We start from the raw sequence: 15,274 nt of genomic DNA, 5'->3' as shown, positions 1-15,274 counted from the left end.
TGATCCCAGGACGCTGGGATCATGACTTGAGCCAAAGGCAGCCGCTTAACCAACTGAGCCACCCAGGCGTCCCTGGATAGTTTGAGTTCTTTCAGTCTTTTATGGAAAAGTCATTTTTCTGCTGTGTTGTTTGATCTAGAGCATAGAAAAGCAAACTTGCTGTTTCCTACTATGAATATGCAGAATGTAACAAAGAGCAAGGGTTTGAAGGATTGGCCAGTCTCACTTTTGAATGTCCATATAAAAATTCCAAGTAAAAAACTAGCAAATCCTATTTAATAGTATAATAAATAAAAATCCAGCAGGATCAGAGGATTAATTTTAGGATTAAAAAGATATTTTAAATAGGAAACCTATAAATAAAATAAGAAAATATATGATTATCCTATTAAGTACATAAAATATTTGATAAGCTAGCTTTGATAAAATGTAAAACTTGATGAAGTTTAATATTATTTTTATAAAAATCAGATGATCCTTCCTCAGAGTGGTGAAGAATAATTTTGACTAAAAGCTAACAGTAAACCTGGGGGAGCCTGGGTGGCTCAGTTGGTTAAGTGTCCAACTCTTGGTCTTGGCTCATTTCTCAATCTCAGAAGTTGTAAGTTCAAGCCCTGCATTGATCTCTGCACTGGGCGTGGAGTCTGCTTAAAAAAAGAAAATAATAAATAAACCTAATTGTGAGATACCAGTAATATTTATTTATCTAACAAATGTTTACTGAGCACCCACTGTGTTGTTGGCACTGTGTTGAGTATTAGTTAACTGTTTCCCATGGAGTTTACTTATGTTCTGGTGGGGAAGGGTGACAAGGTAATAAACATAACAAGTAAGTAGATTATATAATATGTTAGAAGGTGAAAATGTTACTTTAAAAAAATAGTGCTGGGTAGAGGATTGGGGGCATGGGGCCTGGTGGATTTGTGGTTTCAGAGGAGTATTTGGAAGAAGTCTCATTGAGGAGGTGAATTATTAGCCAAATAAGATTTGGCCTTTGTTAGGGTGTAAGTGTGGATATTTGGGGAAAGAGAAAAGCATCTTCCAGCTGAGAAAAGAGCCAGTGCGGAGGTTCTGAGGTGAGCTTCCCAGCTGTGGGAGGGTTACCCAGGGCAGCTGAGACTAGAGGTTACAGAAGTACTATTTGAGAGAGTTAGAACCTGAGTCTCCTAACTCAGAGCACATTCCTCTTTGTTGTCTTATGACCTCAGTTCTTGTATTCACTTAATGTATTCTTCATTTTTCTGATTGGAAATTGTGGCAGTTGTGGGTGGTAGAACCTAGGCATAGGTATAAGTAGTTTATTTGTATTTGGCGATTGGTTATGAACTGAAATAAAAAAGTATTTATTGCTCAAGCAGGTTTGAAAAACAAATGAAAAACCAGATAATATATTCTAACAAAATGTATTACAATTATATTAAAATACAATATTCCAACCAAAGTTTTAAAATTTATAAAGTAAATTTGCTATTAGTGTGAATCTATCTGTTATGCAAGAAAGTTGAAGATTCATTTGTCCTAGGCTTTTTACGCTAAAAGACATGAAGAAAATTGCTACTTATTTGTGAGAATATATCATGGGAACACTTCATTTTTATCATATCAAGGAGTAATGTGCCCCACATGTGCATATTTTCTGTATGACAGGAGCTTAACCTTCAGTTGATAAAACTTCTTAAATAATTCAAAGAAACATTTAAAGTAACATTTAACATTTTAAATATTTTGCGTTAGACCTTTATATAATGGATTGAACTTCTCATTGTTTCAGTAAAGAAAGGTGTGATGCCTTTAACAAAATTTACTGAGTCACTAATACAAAGCTACTATTTTCCTGACTTCTCAGCATCTGTTCCCTTATTTCTGAAATGGTAGTTAAAATATCCACCTTATGGGATGGTTATTAGTATCAACAAGTTCAATGAAGTGTATTATTAGGTACCTAGGACAGAGCCTGGCACATAAGAACGAACTAAATGATAATTTTTAGAAGAAATTATAATGGTCAAAGAGGAATGCAAAGGTTTTTAGGCTCTTAGGTATGAATTTGAGCACTTCTCTGCACCTTTCAGATTAACCTCCATTCTTTCTTTCTTTGCTGTGTTTCTTCTTCCAGCTGAGCCTTAATCTGTCCATGGTTTGAATTTTGCAGATCTAATCTAAGCCTTGCATGGTGTGCGTATTTTTTCCTCTGTTGATGAAACTGTTTTCATCACTATTCTGCAGTGATGTATTCAGGGATAACCTGTAGGATTTTTGTGTTTCTGTTCTCCATGGCTGTGGGCTGCTTAGTTTTTTGAGCTTTTGTGTTGAATTTTTATAATTTTTAACTTCCTTTCTCACTGTTAGCTCCCTATGACTTGATGTGGTCACCACAGCTGCTTTTGTTAATTCCTCACTGCTGCTAATCTGTAGCATCGGCTGAGTATTGCATCATTTGGAAATCGAATTCTATAAAATAATGGCTGTGGCAGGAATGGAAAGTAATTTTAGCTTGTGTATTCATTCTGATTAGTAGTGGCTGCCTAGAGTGCTGGGTTAAGCAGGACTCTGGGGCTGCATTCAGATTTGATGAGAAAGCGCTCTAATAATGAAAGGGGGTGGCAGCATGAATAACCACATATTTGCCAGTTATTGTCTAAAGTAAGAGAGGATAGGCACTGTGGGTGAATCTGAGTAGCTTCTGTAATGAATAAGATGCAGAAGTTAGTGTGTGGGTTTTGGATAATATTTTGACTTCTTAGATGCCATCTTGTTTATTGGTTACCCTTTCACTTTAGACATTAAAGTTTCCAAATAACTTACCAGTGGATAAAAGAAGGAAATAGTTTAAAAAGGTTCTGTTTTGCGCTATGTAAGTGACCATTAGGTATGTTTACTTAGTAATTATGTGATGAAAAATTCAGGCCATGTCAAAACTTGATGTTTTCTGCACTTGGTATTTCATATATTATCAAAATTGTGTACTCAGTGAAATTGCACATGTGCAATAAATGCACTGAAGAGCAAATGCCAGATTCTTAGTAAGCTTTCACAAAGCAGGTTGAATTTACATATGCTTCATTATGATGGCAATAAATAGGCACATCTGTACGATTACTAGTTTTTATCATTTAATGTGTGAATATATCTGAGAAAGTTTAAATTTTAAGATTAATTACTTCTGGTATGTCTTTCCTTTTACATATATCACATATAACTTTTGCAGGTTGGATTTGCTACCATTTTATGCAAGATTGGTTGCTACATTGCATCCCTGCATGTCTGATGTAGCAGAGGATCTTTGTTCCATGCTGAGGGGGGATTTCAGATTTCATGTATGTATTTAAGCATTTATTTTGTTATATATGTATACACACATATTTATATACTTATAAGTTGAGTGAGGATTCTTTAAGAATATAATTTTGTATTGGTAAGCATATTTCTGAAATTTGATAGTGGTTAAGAGTTCAGAATTAATGAGCTTCTGAGATTTTAAAATGTAATTTTCTCAACAAAGCTTGAAATTGATAAGTAGTATATTCCAGTCTGGAGATGAGCTGCTGCTGCTACCTTGTTTCCTACAGGTACTGCACTTTTTTGCTTTTGTAAATTAAGAACCATTCTCTAAGGTCAAGAGAGCCAGCATGTCTCATTGGTGTTCCCAGAAGAAACCGGATTGGCTGTGCAAGTCAGGGCACAGTGCCTGGAGGATGCCCGTTGGGGTGTCGGGAGTCCAAATGTCTGGGGTACACGAGATTGTATAATTTATCTGAGCAGTGAATGGTGTGATAGCCCATGTTTTTATTGATTCTTGCCTTAACAATCTTTACCTTGTATAGCGGTAAGTTCTTAAAGAGTGCCCTGATAAGTACCAGGGACCAGTTTCCAGATAGCTTCTCTCCCTTTCTGGTTCTAGGAGTCTTAAATTACCTGTTAGCTGTTCTCCAAATCCATACTACCCATCACCTTGTAAGGGTATATAAATAAAGCCTTGAAAGGAGTAAAATGGTTCCTTAAACATGACTGAAAGTGAATATTGTAGACTGAAAATGCATGAAATTCAAGTGGTTATATTAGCCAATGGGAAAAAATTGACAAACTTAGCTTTATAGCAAGTTGCTTGTCCTGCACATAAATGTTTGCTGTGCCCAGCATGCACTTTATTGCTCATTATACAGAAATTGGTACTGCTGAGTGCTCAGAGAACAGAAATAATTCCTGAGAACAGGAATCTCACAACCTAGTTGTGAAGAAAAGGCATAAATACAAAAATGAGAGTGAAATAAACATTTAAACCCCGAGTATATTTGATATTATGGGAAATTGCATGTTTAATTGCCAAACGAATTGTTCAGGAGTAAGAACCTTGAGTTCAGAGAAGGAAAAAGTCTTCAGTGAAGAGTGGGAGGACTTCTAAAGGCCTCTTGCCATAGGTGTTAGTTTATATGAGATTTGTGGTTAAGATTTTTCTGGGGCAGTTTTTGCTGAAGTGTGTTCTGGATTTTCATACGTAGTATTAAGCAAGCACTGGTTTCTGTGTTTTAAAGGCTGTTTGGAAACACTTGAGATCAAGAGAGTTAAATGATTTTGTTTTGTTCCCTTTTAAGAATTCCCAAAGCTTTAATAGGGTAATGTGCACTTTGAACCTCCTGGAAGGGGTCAAAGAACACACTTTGATAAATGCTGCCAGTTCAGGGATTGATGCATCAAGAGTTATGATATTCTTTTTGATTTATTTAATCCCATTATGCAAAACAAGAAATTTTTCCTGGCAGACAGTATGACTCTATTTATATGAGTCACACATATACCCCTCAACCAAATCCAAAAACAACATACATGCTGGACCAAGCATAATTAATGCTTTTGGTGAGAAATTTAAGATTAAGAATATTCTATTCATGTATCTTTTGCTTCCCACCGAAATTGATAATTGGGGTGAGAGTTGTGGGACTTGGAAGTTTCGTTCCTGATGTAATGTTTTGTTACGACTCAGAGACTTAGCGGAATTCTAGGAGAATACTGTGGGAACCACTGCTTTCAGGGGAGAGAAGAGTAACTTGAAGTGACTTGATCAAATAACTTGATCATTTCTGCTTCCTCCAGGATCAATCTTTTCTAACCCTGACATCTGCAGACTTTGCCAGCAACTTGCTTTTTGTCTCTATATGTGCCTAAAGTTTCCCATCCTTAAGTGAAACTAAAATAATAGCAACAAGAAAATGTCTTCAACCTCAGCCCCCACCCTCTTTCATTTGCTTCTTGTTCGAGTTGTTTTAGAGTATACTTGTCTCTTCTGCTTCTGACATTTACCCTTTGTTTCATCATAGCACCCTGGTAGAGACCACCAGCATCCTCTTAATCACTTTAAGTTAGTTGATGTCCCTACAGATTCTAAACTGCTGGACTGTTCTTTTTTTCTGCCCTTCTGTCTGCCCACTTACTAGCATTGTTAACGCTGGTCGAGTTACTTAAGTGGGGATAATACTGGTATCTTTTCAGATGGGATTGTTCTTATGTATTACACAAGATAATGGATAAAAAGTTCATCACGCAGTGCTCAGACATAGATATTATTACAATAATAATCATCCCTTCTCTCCCACCACACTCTCCTGGTTCTTACTTGACTGCTTTTCTCAATATCTTGTATCAAGAGTAAAATATCTTCTACTTTTTTCCAGCTGAGTCTGTATTTTTGCATTCCCCAGACCTTCTTCTTCACCCTCCTTTTTGACAGAACACATTTTACCTGGGCTTTAGTTGACTTTTATTTCTCAGCAACCTCAAATACATGTCTCTTGCCAGAACCTCTCTCTTGATGCTTAGAAAGTTCTCATGTAGTTCTAGGTAAATATGTTTATAAAATAAACTCATGAATTCTCAAAAAAAATCTTCAGCCTTCACTTCCTTATATCAACCTTCATTCTGTCTGTAAATTTGCAATATTTTTTCTCTAGTCTCTAAGAGAAGTACTTGTACTTTTGCTCTTTGGACATTCTGGAGCCAGCCTTCACCAAATTCTGTTGGTACTCTCTTCTAAAACACTTCTCCAAATCTAGCATCTCCTCTTCATAGCTTGAATTATGAGAATAGTGTTACTTAGGCTTCCCTGTCTCTGTCGTCTAATTCCAGCATATTATCACAATCATACCCTTTGCTTAAGAATCTCACCTGAGGGGGGGTGGGGGAAAGAATCTCACCTGAGAACTAAAACTGGTTAACAGAACTATATGAAATCTCATCTAGTAGTCCAAGAAATTCTAGTTAAAACAACAATTAATCTACTAATTTGACCAACAGATTAGTAAAGATGATAGAAACCACATACACTTGAGGTCAGAATTTGGAGGAGGAATTAGGTAGTATGTTTCAAGATTCTTACAGGCGTTTATACATTGGACAACTTTGAGAATCTGTCCTAAATAATCCTGTATACCCAAAAAAGCTTTATTCATATCATGAATTGTGGGGAAAAACTGGAAAATAAGCTAGAAGCCCAAGAGTGAATTAAGAAAATGGTCAGGTAGTCGCAGTGCTGAAATGATATAGAGCCATCGAAAGTAATACTTACTAAAAAATTTTCGTAACAAAAAGTGCTTCTTTTGGTGGAAAAAAAAAGAAGCTGTAAAATCTTACACAGAATAAATTTACAGTTATGTTAAAATGCTTGGAACGTAAAGAAAGAAAAGAATTACATATCAATATGTTAGCAGTGGCTGTCTTGGATAGTGGGGCAATAAGAAATATTTTTTTCCTTTCTAATTTTTCTATGCTCTCCAAATTTTCAGCAGAGCCTACTTTACAGCGAAGGGACAGCTTTTATTTAAATATAAGCATATCAGACTGACCTTTTTTTTTTTTTTAAAGATTTTATTTATTTATTTGACAGAGATCACAAGTAGGCAGAGAGGCAGGCAGAGAGAGAAAGAGGAGGAAGCAGGCTCCTTGCGGAGCAGAGAGCCCGATGTGGGACTTGATCCCAGGATCCTGAGATCATGACCTGAACGGAAGGCAGAGGCTTAACCCACTGAACCATCCAGGTGCCCCTGACTGACATTTTTTAAATTAGCAGTCTTTCAGTTTTTTTAAATCAAATTTCTCGTGGTAAAATAAATTGACTACATATCCCAATTTGGCATACTTATATATTTGCAGTTGTATGAAATATTTTATGTAAATTTATAAAATAAAAGTAAATTGAAAAGTGTGAGATCAGAACATAAATAGAAGTTCCAAGACTTTTGGGGCACCTGGGTGGCTCAGTGGGTTAAAGTCTCTGCCTTCGACTCAGGTCATGATCCCAGGGTCCTGGGATTGAGCCCCGCATCGGGCTCTCTGCGTCGTGGGGAGCCTGCTTTCTCCTCTCTCTCTGCCTGCCTCTCTGCCTACTTGTGATCTCTGTCAAATAAATAAATAAAATATTTAAAAAAATAAAAGTTCCAAGACTTTTTTTCCGACACTCTAGTAGATCAAGAGTCTTACCTACCTTACCCTGGAGATCAGTGGTCCACAGCACAAAATAAACTTTGAAGGCAAGTTTACTTGTTTATAGACTTAGTGCCTTCTTAGTGTCTAGTGTATAGTAGATTTTCCAAAAAATTAGAATGATTAAATGAATAAAGTTTATGTAGAACAAAATGAGCAAATTATAGAGGACAGTGTATCATGTCTATTTGGGTGAAGTTATAGAAGGACCAGTTTGGGGAGGAGGGTCTTCCTAGATAGGCCTCGGAAAGCCTTAATTTTTATATGTTGATGTATCCAAGAGTTTTTATTAATGCTTAGGAATTTAGTTATTCAGTTGATCTCAGTTTTAGCTGTCATTAATAAATGAGTTGTAAGCAACATTTTTGCTAAGATTGATTATGTGAGTAAAATTCTGTAAGAGACATTGAACTAGAAATATATAGAAAAAATTTTTTAAAGATTTTTTTAAAGTTTGTTTATTTGACGCAGAGAGAGGAGAGAGGGAACATAAGCAGGGGGAGTGGGAGAGGGAGAAGCAGGCCTCCTGCTGAGCAGGGAGCCTGTTGTGGGGCTTGATCCCAGGACCCCTGGGATTGTGACCTGAGCTAAAGGCAGACACTTAACGACTGAGTCACCCAGGCGCCCCAATATATAGAAAATTTTACATTGTTAGTTTATTTACTTCCGCAGAAATGTTTGGACATACCTTTTTGATCATAAGGAGTCAACAAATGAGACTAGAAAATAATGAATAGTCAGAATAAGTCAGTCTTTTTTATAAGTTACAGACTTTTAAAAAGCCTTCATTTTTTTCATCTGAAAATGAGGGAATGAGGTAGAATTGATTTTTCATAATTCATTTAAAAATTCTATAATTTTGTCATGTTACTTAGATTATACCCTCAATAATATTTAAGAATAATTGTAGATGGTACACTATGTTATTTGTTTTGAAAGTTATAATGCTCAGTAATACCTAAAATTGTGTAATGTTCCACAGCAGTTACTAAGAGCTTGTACATGCAGAGTCACCAAAGAGATTTTTAAAACCATGTTTGTATACTTCTCAGCCCCACTCCCTCTCACGATTCAGCTTTAGTATATTATTTTTGAGTTGCTTCCTTACACATTTTTTGTTTCCCTGTTTCTTCAGCTGTAAAAGAAAGACATGCTCAGCATGGGTTCTTTAGAAAATATAAGATATATAATTTAGAAAGAAGAGGGGAAGCCTCATAATTCATCACTTTAAAGCAACCCTATTACTTTTTTTATTTTAAGATTTATTATTATTATTATTTATTTGACAGAGATCACAAGTAGGCAGAGAGGCAGGCAGAGAGAGAGAGAGGAGGAAGAAGCAGGCTTCCTGCTGAGCGAAGAGCCCGATGTGGGGCCAGATCCCAGGACCCTGGGATTATGACCTGAGCCGAAGGCAGAAGCTCTAACCCCCTGAGCCATCTAGGCGCCCCAAAAGCAAACCTATTAATCTTTTTGTATATTTTCTTTACCTTTTTTTCCTCTGTAGTTTTTTCTGGGTGGGGTGAATTTATAGTATATGATTTTCCATTCTTTATTTCTCACTGAGAAGCATTTTGCCATCATTCAAAACATCTCATACCATTTTGAAGGGGGTATAATATTTTGTTCTGTAAACCAGTTGCTTAGAAATCAAGTGAAGCATAACTGTCGTTAATACCACAACTGCCTCTGTCATCATCACCATCCTTATTTTTATCTATATTTTACTAGGCGAGCCAGTGGTTGAGGAAATTTTTGTGAATTACCCAAGATTATATACCCCCAGAATGGTGTAGAATGAAAGGGGCTCAGATTTCTGACTATAAATTACTTGCTCTTTTTTGTCCCTGTGATAATCTATAGACATTAAGCATTTTCATTTATTTGTTCACTCCATAAACAGTTATTTTGTGTCCACATAATAGTGATGAATAAAATTAGTAGTAGCTAATATATATTGAATTCTTCCTAGCGCCAGGCACTGTTATATGTGCTTTACATGTATCCGTTGACTTAAGACAACAACTTTGAGGTAGGTTACTTTTATTAGTTCCATTTTAAAGACGAGGAGATCGAGGCAGAGTTTATGTAACAGCTAGTAAATGATAGAGCTGGGATTTAAACCCAGCAAGTCTGGTCCAGAATCCATACTCTTAGTGTATCCTAAAAGTTCATAAAATAAGATAAATCAGGGGTGCCTGGGTGGCTCAGTGGGTTAAGCTAGTTAAGCCTTCAGCTCAGGTCATGATCGCCTTCAGCTCAGGTCATGATCTCAGGGTCCCGGGATCGAATCGTGCATTGGGCTCTCTGCTCAGCAGGGAGCCTGTCCCCCCAACCCCTGCCTGCCTCTCTGCCCACTTGTGATCTCTGTCTGTTAAATAAAATCTTAAAAAAAAAAAAAAGGAAAAGAAAAAAATGATAAATCAGTTCGAGGAGCTTTTCATACGTAGTACTTAACATTTATTTGTGAAAGGATCTTTATGAAAGCTGTGCTCTTTTCTGAATTGCTGAAACAGTCAAGATTTAAGTTCTATAAGTTGAATTCTGTGATTTTATTTTTAATCGATGCAGTTTTATTGATGCTTTAATAAATGCTTATAGTGAGCTTCTAGTTTGCTCTGATGTTTTAAATGAGTAAACTTAGTTTTATTTAAAAATTATACCTGAAGAGCTAAAAAATCTTAACACCTATTTTTGCTTGCTATAGAAAGTAGGTCCTTAAAAATGAAGATGATAAATTCAATCCAAGTGTTAGCTCCATGAGTATGTAGAAGTTTAGTATTTATATAAATGACTGTCATTAATCACCTAGCTGCTGGTGAGGTTAGGACTTATTTTAAAACCCAGCACATATTAAGGTAGTGGAATTCTCAAGTAATAGGAAACTGGGATTTTAGTACTGATCTTTCATCAAGTCATCTGAGAGCTTTGTCTTATTTTGTTGTTAAATTATTAAGTCAGATTATAACCTATTGTTCCTTTCTCAGAATGTTGTTACGTGGAACAAATAAGATAGGATAGTAACCTCGAAAAGAAAACACTAAACTGGTTCAAAGCACCACCATTTGGAACAACTGAATAAGACAGGAGAGGATTCTGAAAAAGTACATTATGACTAGTTTGAGACACCACCATGTTATTGTCACTGTTGTTCACATAAAAGATGTTTAGACTGTTTGCTGTTAGTCTGTTTGCTGATAAAATTGTAATCCATTTACATTTATCTTGACATACGTTTGCTTTGTACTATTATAATAGGATTTTGTTATGCTGAATGTTTTTTGAAACATGCGTCTAAGTTAGAAGGCTTACATATGCAAAGGGTTTGAAATTTGATATACAACCATGACTGATGATTAAAAAAAGAATAGTGATTATATCAAAAATTTCACTGTAATGAATTTATGATAGAAAATGCATACTGTAGTTCATAAGTATAATACACTAAGCCTTGCTAATATTTTTGCTTAAGAAGCTCTTGGTACTTACTATTTTTAAAGCAGCATTTCATTAAGTGTGTTCCTTATAATATTAGTGAGATGTTAACTCGTAGTTGCTAGCATCTCAAAAGGAGCTTTATGTTGTTAAATAAATGAATTAAATTAGGTTAAACAGGCTTCTTTATTTGAGAACCTATTTAAGCCCAATAAAGTGTTTCATTTCCCAAAATTCTTTGACCATGGAACTGTTTGCAAATCATATCCCAGCACTCGTGTTCCACAGAGCTTACTTTGCCTTAACTTAAAGTAATTTGAATAGCAAGAAATTTATGCAGATTTATTTAAAATATTTGGGGTGAATGCAATCTTATTAAAATTATATTTCTTATCAGAGATTTCAAAATGTTAATTCTCTAAGCTAATGTCTCTTTTCTTTTAATTTGTAGGTACGAAAAAAGGACCAGATCAATATTGAAACAAAGAACAAAACTGTTCGTTTTATTGGAGAATTAACTAAATTTAAGATGTTCACAAAAAATGATACATTACATTGTTTAAAGGTTAGTGCTGCATTATTCGAGTTGTTTTTAGTAGACAAAGTTTTAGTTATAAATGCTGGAAAAAAATGAAATAAGTAAGGAATATTTGTTTAATATGGAGGACAAGAAAAGAGTAAAAAAGAACTTTAAATAGATGAGCAGAGCCAAAAATAAATAACAGTATGGTAGATAGAAATACAGCTATCACAGTAATTACATGAAATGTAATGGGACAAAATACAGGAAGTAAAAACTGAAGAATGTAAGACTTTATTAAAACAACACTGTAAAATAAATAAATAAGTAAAACACTGTAGGCTGCCTTTAAGAAAGTTAAATATGAAGACCCGAAAGGCTAACATAAAAAGGTGGGGGGAGCATACCGTGGAAGAACTGACTAAAAATCACTTGGTTTTGGGGCACCTGTATGGTGCAGTTGGTTGAGCATCCAACTTTTGGTTTTGCCTCAGGTGGTGATCTCTCAGGGTCATGGGATCGAGCCCCATGCTCAATACAAAGTCTGACATCCTCTCTCCCTGTCACTCATGCTCACTTGCTCTCTCACTCTCTATCTGAAATAAATAAATAAATCTTAAAAAGGAAAATACACCTGTTTTCATTATCATCAAGCAATTAAGGTACAAAGCATTTATTGTAAATAAAGAAGGACAATTCATAATGACAAAGAGCTGATTTTAGCAGGAAACTATTACCTTCCTGAATCAGTATGAATCCAGTAAGGGACCTTCAAAATATATAAAGCAAAAGTCAACAAGGAAGGAAGTAAACAAATCCATGGTCATAGTGAGAGACTTTGAAACACCTTTCACTAACTGAAAGAAGAGGCAGACGAAATTAGTATGTGTATACAGAACTGAACAATACAGTTAACAACCTGGATCTAATGGACACTATACCCAGCAGCATCAGAACTTAAAATCTCTTCAGGTGCACGTGGGTCATTTACCGTAACTAACAACAAAAATCACAGCAAATTAGAAAAGACTAAAATTGGGGCGCCTGGGTGGCTCAGTGGGTTAAGCCTCTGCCTTCGGCTCAGGTCATGATCCCAGGGTCCTGGGATCGAGCCCCGCATCGGGCTCTCTGCTCTGCAGGGAGCCTGCTTCCTCCTCTCTCTCTGCCTGCCTCTCTGCCTACTTGTGATCTCTGTCAGAGAAATAAAGAAAAAATCTTTAAAAAAAAAAGAAAAGACTAAAATTACTCGATTATGTTTTCTGTCCACAACGGAATTAAGCTAGAAATTAGTAAGTAATTATATGTGGTAAAGCTGATGCAGCAGAGATGGGATAATTCTAAAATTTGAATTGATCATGACAGACAATGACAAATTTTGTATCAAATTGATTTCCTTAGGTTATTAGGTATATTACACAAAGTGGGTCTCATGGATTCAAGTACATTTGGAAAACCCCAAGTTAAACAAATTTATCAAGTTTCTTTATTGCTTGATTTCTTAAGAGTGTTTAAAATATTAATAGTCATTGTAAATATTTAAGGGGTTAAGTTTCCTAAATCTACTTGGAGCATCTCAGAAGACAGCAGAGTACATTTAGGGAATCTCTGGACAGCATTTCAAAAACGATTATGAAGGATTTCTCAGTGCTATATTTGAAGGGAATCATACCATGGAACAATTTAAACGTTAGTATATTTCTTTATAGTAATTATTACAGATAGGTGGGAAGGGTATACATTTCTTTCACCTAGAAATTCCATTTCTATATGTTTGCTTTAAGGAAATAATAAATGTACAAATTTATCTACAAGGACATTTGTCCCACAGTTGTTTAAGTAGCAAGAAATCATAAACAATTTCAATATCCAATAAGTAAGAATTACTTAGGTTTTAGTGTAGTTCATATTATGCAGTAATATGCCTCTTTTAAATCATGCATAGAAGGATAAATAAGGACACAGCAAAATAGTCATACTAGCTAAAAAACACCAAGTTATTAAATAATGTGATATGTTTGAATCTGTTTTGGTTTAGAAAATGTGCATAGAGAAAGATTAGGAGGATAAATACTGAAATGCTATGGTAATGTGTTACATTTCTAAATTTCATACAGTGCACCTGTTTTGGTCAGAATTTTACAAGTGAATGTCCCATAAACCAAAAACCACAAAGCGATTTAGAAAATGTTAGTTGTGTTGTGTATGTCACAGGTGTTTAAATAAATAGCATCTAATGGTCATTATATACAAAAGGCTTTGATACTAGTTTTCGTGTATTTATCTGAAAGAAAAGACATTAAGTATATTGAAGATTTTATATAAAATTTTTGTGACTGAACACAAGATACTCATTAGTGAAACTTGTTAAGCCAAAGTAGACTAGTTTTTGTTTTTCACACTTGACATTTCTGAAGCTGTTATACACATAGATCTGTATTTTCTTTAACAGGATTGAAGTGTTGTCTTTTATGTTTTCTCATCATCATTGTTGTTACAGATGCTTCTATCAGACTTTTCCCATCACCATATTGAAATGGCATGTACTCTACTAGAAACCTGTGGAAGATTTCTTTTCAGATCACCAGAATCACACCTGAGGACCAGTGTACTTTTGGTAAGGGCTTGAGGATCCTAGCAAGAGCTTGAGGTTCTTGATTTACTTCAGGGGTTAGAAATACTGACCAGTGCCTATGATCATGGTCTGCTATATAAAAAGAAACATTTCTGCCTAAAGTAGAACCTCCCATATTTATGTGCTGTGGCCATTCCAGGAGAGTTGTAGGAATTTTTCTCACTTGTCTGCCAGTGAATTCACTGTATGGTAAAGGAGGATTAAGTTCATCCCCAAATACCTTTTGATAAGTGATGCAAATGAGCAAGTACTGGTGATACTGTTGTGTTAGAGCTGTTTTTTATGGATGTTCTTGAATGTTTAAAGAAGCTGTTTTTTATGTGCCATAAGCATATAAATTGTAAGCTTAAAAATATAAACTATAAGCTTGAAAAATTAACTTGGGGTAGAAGCTATTTCTTAAGCTACTTAGGATTCTGAAATGGCCATCAAGTTTATTAAGCAATTAAGTTCTTGTGTTTATGGATAATATCCATGCATTCCCTTGCAGACTCAGGAGGATGGGAAGTGTGATGGCAGAGGGAATATTGATGTTAGTGTTAAAAAAAGCTCAGGTTTAGGAATCCTGGGCATAGACTGTCATTACATTAGTGTTACTGTTACAAAAGTCTTGATTATATAATTTTCATTAGATAATTTAGTTTTTTTAAAATCCAGTTGTGAGCTTGAATACTCTCTGCCAATAATATTTAATATGAAGAAACAATTTATTTCTAATAAACAAAAATATTAATCTGGAGGCCATCAAATGGAATTGATTTCCAAATTTTCTGTAGGCTTCTGTCACATTAGTGACTTAAACGTCATTCCAAGTTCAAATTTTTATCCTAACAAGGAAAAAGCTCTTGTTCTTTTGGCTCAGGCTCTTAAGGTTAAAAGAGACTGTATATATAAAAATGTGATAGAGCTAGCTTTTAATGTCTTGTATTTATTTACAATATTTGAATCCTCTATTTTTGCTAGGAAAAACATTTACTAGTCATGGTGGTATGGGTGATATTGGATTGGCTCAGTGGATCTTTTCCCCTCTTACAGCAAAAGCAACAAGCTTTTATCATTGGTTGACTAGATGTGTGTTTGAATCAACACCTCTTGGGTTGATGCTCAGAGCTGTGGACAAGTTAATAAACCTGGGGTGCTTTTAGTTTTCTTGTTCGTAGAGCTGTGTCAGAGCCTAAGGACTAACATTAAGTAGTCTTGGACTAATTTGTTCT

The 15,274-nt window shown here is 35.2% G+C and overlaps 1 protein-coding gene across 2 annotated transcripts in view; it reads left to right on the top strand.

The window, feature by feature from the left end:
* The window catches only part of UPF2 (UPF2 regulator of nonsense mediated mRNA decay), a 109,078-nt gene that overhangs the window by 53,931 nt on the left and 39,873 nt on the right, over positions 1-15,274 (top strand). For both annotated transcript variants that reach the window (XM_044228898.1, XM_044228899.1), the window contains exons 9-11: positions 3,209-3,317; positions 11,360-11,473; positions 13,926-14,042. In XM_044228898.1, coding sequence (XP_044084833.1) covers positions 3,209-3,317; positions 11,360-11,473; positions 13,926-14,042 — 340 coding nt within the window. The remainder of the gene's footprint in view (positions 1-3,208; positions 3,318-11,359; positions 11,474-13,925; positions 14,043-15,274) is intronic.

Source organism: Neovison vison, chromosome 12, assembly GCF_020171115.1.
Source record: "Neovison vison isolate M4711 chromosome 12, ASM_NN_V1, whole genome shotgun sequence".
NCBI lineage: Eukaryota > Metazoa > Chordata > Mammalia > Carnivora > Mustelidae > Neogale > Neogale vison.
Note: the sequence above shows the minus strand (reverse complement) of the source record. Positions and strands in the feature narration are given on the sequence as shown.